This window comes from Strigops habroptila, chromosome 3, assembly GCF_004027225.2.
Source record: "Strigops habroptila isolate Jane chromosome 3, bStrHab1.2.pri, whole genome shotgun sequence".
Classification (NCBI taxonomy): Eukaryota; Metazoa; Chordata; class Aves; order Psittaciformes; family Psittacidae; genus Strigops; species Strigops habroptila.
In genome coordinates, this window is record NC_044279.2 from 37233578 (window position 1) to 37238782 (window position 5205).

Sequence of the window (5205 nt, forward strand, 5' to 3'; positions counted from 1 at the left end):
CCCAGATAATTTGCTCAGTAAACCCCTGAGGACCTGAGAATTAGGAAGCCCCACCAGCTCCTCTCCCCAGTTCCAAGCCCAAATCCGAGCCTCTGAGACTGGCCAAGGCCCGAGCAGACCAGGCCTCCAGCTTACACCACTCGCAGAGAGTCCAGCAGATGAGCTGACCTCGATCTAGGCTCCATAACTTTGCCTTGCAGAGAAACTGAAAAGTGTCTTTTATTTTAAATCAGAGTAACAACAAATTTTAAATGGTCAAAGCCTTCTTATAAGCAAAATTATATTTCCTCATGCAGATACAAGCAGAATTTGAAGAGCTTGGGAATTTTAGACCCTTCTGCCAAATTTCTTCAGAAACATTGCCCATTCCCGAATCTTGGACAGGCAGGAGGAAATAAAATATGGCTTATATATCTTGGCATGGTTATCTTTTATGACAACATAAAGCAAGGTAAACTGTCTACTTTTCTCAAAGATTCTGGTGAATAAACATGCAAGCACTTTTTAATATTTTTCTATTTTTTTATTTAATATCCAAATTTCAAAAAGTTTCATTGAGAAATCCAAAGGTTTAAATAACATTCCAGTACAAAAACACAGTCCTTGAGATAAAAACTTCCATACTACTACCTCCAAATAAATAAAATTACATCAGACACATTTAAACAATTCAGTACAAGAAAATACAGAACTTCTCAAAATCAGTGAGTTGTAGTTAAGTCAGTGCAATAGAGTTAGTCACATTTCCTGGAGCTGCTAACTAGCCTGGCCTCCTGGTAACTTCAGTGCATAACAATAACTGCCAGCAATTAATCATCAATCCCCTAGTTCAGAAAAGTGCGTGAGCATTTGCTTTCCTTTAAGCATGTCTATTTGCTTGATTTGGATTTAGATATGCTTAGAAGTCAGCAGGTATGAATATATTTTCCTGAGTACAGAAACTTGCCCATATTGGTGCTTGCATCTTGATGACAAATAGATGAATGATTAAACTAATTTTATAACATCCCTCTTTCAAGACAGCACCAGATGGAAAGCTGGGTACCATATCATGTCATTTCAGGATTTCCATATGGGAACTGGGTAAACATTGCCTCATTCTGTATTTTCAGGTCAACAAACATATAACAGATAGACAGAATTTTAAGACAAAGCCATTTCTTAGATAGTAGTAGGAGGTATAAATAGTTTGATTGGTATTTCTTTATAAATAATTATTTAAAATACTTAAATATTAATAAATAAATGTATAAAAATTCAATTAAAAGATTAAAATAAAAGATGTGCATCATAACAATATTTGCACAATAACTCAGTGCAAAATGCCATATAATGTCATTAGCATTTGCACCTCCTCTGAGACTGGCTTCTTTTCCTTTTGAGAGAAGTTGAAGTCTCCACCAGTTTCTGTAGGACACTGAACAGCTCATTCACAGCTTTGCGTTGAATTTTCAAGTCACTCATCTATTATAAATAAGAAACAAACAGACGGAAGGTCATGCAAAGAGCTGTAATTATTTACTGATCACAACCTACAGGCTACACTGCTACCAGGATAAACCAGATAGACATCTGCAGTTTCCAATTACTCCACTCCCTAATTCCTACAACAAAGACCCACTTTGTCACAGAGTTTTGTTTTCCACTTTCTGTGCTACTTTGCGACATGCTACAGACCAGCCATATTCTGTAAAACTGAGCTACCCTGTAGTTATTGTGATGACATATACCCACACAAGCAGCTAACTCCACCAGGGTATTGGCTACAGACCTCTGCAGACATCAGTAGTTCATGCCATCGGCAATCGTTCGGTACGCCAAGTGACTCCAAAGCACATGGAGGTGTGTCATAGCTAGGCACAACTTTCCCACCCATTTCTAAACCACAAATGGCCGTGTCAGTGGCAGCTCTGGTGGGCAGATGACATGGCAGCACTGCCAGCACCTCTGTGCCAGACTCCAGCAAGAGTCAGGACGGCAGCCCCCATGCTGACTCCGCAGACCCGCAGCAGCCCCTGCAGCTGGAAACATTAGGTTTTCCAGTGTGAACTGAGCCAGATGGAGGTTACCAGATGGGTTATGAAGCATTATTGGCTTGACTCACACTCAAATTTCAACTGGAAAATACAGTGTCATGAGCCTTGAAGGCAAAGGAAGAGCCTTACCTGAAGCTTTGCCAGGTCCATGAGGTCTTTCATCTTCTTCAAGCCATCAGGAAGGCTGTTTTTCAGAGTATAGAGTTCCTCAGATATGTGCCTAATGTGCGCCTTTGACTTGTCAGTGTTTTCAAGCATTTCCAAGTACATGGAAACAATCTGGCTCAGGATGATTCTTTTCTCATTTCTCTGTTGAAAAATACAGTCAGAAAGAAAGGTTTGTGAGTGCCCATCAGCAGGAAAACGAACAAAGCTAAAATGCAGCACACAGGCGTTCTCACTGTCATTTGAAACAGGATAAGATGTTGCAGCTCATGTCCTGGGCTTGGCTGTACCTCGGGATTGGTTCATGCTGCAATATAAAGCACCTTGATCCTTATGGGAAATATTTTTATGATTATTTTCCCATTTCCAAGATACTAAAGCAGCCTCTGCTTGTGTTTGTCCCTCCCCAGCTGGTTACACTGGCTCTGGGAACTGCTTTGTACCAAAAGTGCTCTGCAAAGTGCTCAAGATGCTTTGTCATATCTGGTTCTGACTCACCTCTGTCCAGTTTATCAGTTTCTCTGTAAAAATAGGTCCACCGTCAGCTACGTCTGAATGGCTTGAGTTCTGCAACAAAGAACAAATATATCTGTTATACAAACAATACTTCTTACAAGGCCAATTTGTGTTCTCTGTTCAAATGAGCAGTAAAAACCAGAGACATGATTTTTACACTGCTGGCCTATAGCTATTACAATGCTTTCAATTCTCTAAGCACCAAATCACATTGTATTGACTGCCTAGTACCAGAAATAGCATTAGACTGTTTTTCAATGTCTTCTCTTGCTATAATAAAGACATTTAGCTCCGTCTATTTGACCAAATACTCCTTTCAAGTTTTGGTATTGACAGCTGAATATCAAAGTTCATAAGCATAGCAACTGGCTAGCAAATTGGCAGATCTAATCTTGACATGCTATAAGTCAAAGTCCACCACTATGTGGTCTGTGCCCTTGAATTTAGTCAGGCTTAATAAATCTCATCTGGAACAAGAACAAATTACTATAAAACTACAGCTTGTGAAACTGGAGAATAGCCCAGTAGGCCACAGGTAGGGGGATATACAAGGTTAGTGGTCTACTGAGAGGTTCACAGGGACAGAGTTTAACCATCAGATGTTAGCCACACACCATGGCAGATTCTAGGAAACAAAGAGCAATACAATTCTCCTACCAAGGAAAGGTAAACTGAATCATTTCCTCTTCTCTGTGTGTCTTTTTTTTTCTTTTTGTATACAGCAGTCACTATTTCCTTTCTCATCTGCTCTGTAATTTAAATACAGTGAGCGCAAAGGGAAAACTTGCAAGCTGACAGAAACCTCATAAGCTGATTGGCTCCCCATGCTGAGCTTATTACCAGACTTTGTTTTGCTGTTCTTCTGAAATGTGGGGAGCACCAGAGTCTTTAATGTCAGTGCAAGAAGCTCACCATGGCTCAGGATGTCTCCGACAGAGTTATATATATTCTAGAGAGAATCTCTCTGATCTGTGCTAATGACAAATTAAGGTTTAATGCCAGTTTTACAGCCAGTTTCCTATCCCTCTGCAAACACTGAAGTATCACATTAGGCTTCTTCATGTGATGCTTCGGGGTCATTCTTTGACTACTAAATTTTAACTTTCATATGCACAAAATTCTGACAAAATGATAGCTGAAAACAGGAGCAAGCTCTTGCAATTGATTTCATGCATTTAAAGAAAAAATATATTTAGAATAAAAGCTGTTAATTAGAAGTTAAAAAGCTGTTAATTAGAAGACTCTATCGTAAATCTGTTACCTCTATGACTAAACCCAGCTGAAGTCAATTGTGAACTACTTTAATGCCTCCTAGATGAAGATAGGTGAATTAACATTACAGTTATCAAGTTATCAAAATGAAAAGAAGTAATATCATACCAGATAACACTCCCATGCCAGATCACAGCCACAGATATATAAACAGAATGGCTGGAGGGTGGAAAAGAATAAGCAGTAGGAACCACCTTTGAGCAGGACTAAAGTAATAGTAAGTACCAGATGCATTTGTTAAAGCAAAGGTTCTCCATTTTGTTTATATTGCTAGCTAATACTAAATCCCCCATTAACATTAATCACCTAAAACTTAAGAAAGTGTCTGTAAACTGCATCTATTCAGAATTGGATCAAGATTAAATCATTCATCATAAATGGCATTAAGATTTCTTGTTATGAAACATTCCATGTAATCAAAGGCTTCATGGAGCTAGTAGAAGCTCTTGTGAAAGGAAGGATGCCCCTGAAATTCATGCAAACTACTATATTACCTATGACTACTGAAAAATTACATCATGTTAGTGAATGAGATTAGCAAAACCAAAGAAATTGTCCATATTTTTGTTTAACAAAAGGTACAAGCAAAAGATTGGTTCTATGGTTACCCTCTATCGGTACACATTGAGTATGTCAAGCAGTGCTCAATGCTGGACTACATCTAAAGCACAAGGAGAAGAGAAATGCAGTAGAAGACCATACTTACAAAGTCAGCTTTCAGTTGGTCTATATCGTTTTGAAGTTGAGCAAGAATTAAGCTATTTCCAAAACGTCCAAAGTAAATCATGATGACAGTCAGAACAAACAAGCTGTAGGTCTGGCAAGTCATTTTCTTGGTGATGGTTCAGTTAAAATGCTCAGATAAGTTCTGGGAGATGTCAGTTCTAAGAGCAGTGAGCTTCAACTTCTAATAGTTAAATCTTCTATTAGAAGAAAGTAGACGAATGAACTTCATCTGCCTCTCGGTGGTATTTATACCTGGTCTTGAAAATTTTTATTTCGTCATCACAGGCTGTGTATATTTAGACAAGATAGTGTTAGATAAGAACCCTTTGGTTTTGGCTAATCAAGGGAATCCCTCGAAAGTGTCTTTCTTAAAGCATGGTCCTGGAAAAATTTTCAGTGGTTCATCAAAGGGTAACATTTACGTGGCAGATTCTGAAGTTTCTTTTACATGTGGCTGGGGAAAAGGAGGAAATTATGATACTGGCTGAGG

The 5205-nt window shown here is 38.8% G+C and overlaps 1 protein-coding gene across 1 annotated transcript; it reads right to left on the minus strand.

The window, feature by feature from the left end:
* Positions 1-1299: 1299 nt before the first annotated feature.
* On the minus strand, positions 1300-4935 carry IFNG (interferon gamma). Its single transcript, XM_030479268.1, has 4 exons — positions 4696-4935; positions 2700-2768; positions 2166-2345; positions 1300-1464 (listed from the first exon to the last, which is right to left on the minus strand). The coding sequence occupies exons 1-4, from the start codon at positions 4816-4818 to the stop codon at positions 1339-1341; spliced, it is 498 nt and encodes a 165-aa protein (XP_030335128.1). The 5' UTR covers positions 4819-4935; the 3' UTR covers positions 1300-1338.
* Between the last annotated feature and the right edge of the window lie 270 nt (positions 4936-5205).

What these genes read in the sequence shown, in the direction of transcription:
- IFNG (XM_030479268.1), bottom strand. Translation starts at nt 4,818, where the DNA reads ATGACTTGCCAGACCTACAGCTTGTTTGTTCTGACTGTCATCATGATT. An exon ending in AACTGATAAACTGGACAGAG is followed by an intron (nt 2,346 to 2,699) that starts GTGAGTCAGAAC and finishes ATTTTTCAACAG; the next exon opens with AGAAATGAGAAAAGAATCAT. An exon ending in TGGACCTGGCAAAGCTTCAG is followed by an intron (nt 1,465 to 2,165) that starts GTAAGGCTCTTC and finishes TATTTATAATAG; the next exon opens with ATGAGTGACTTGAAAATTCA.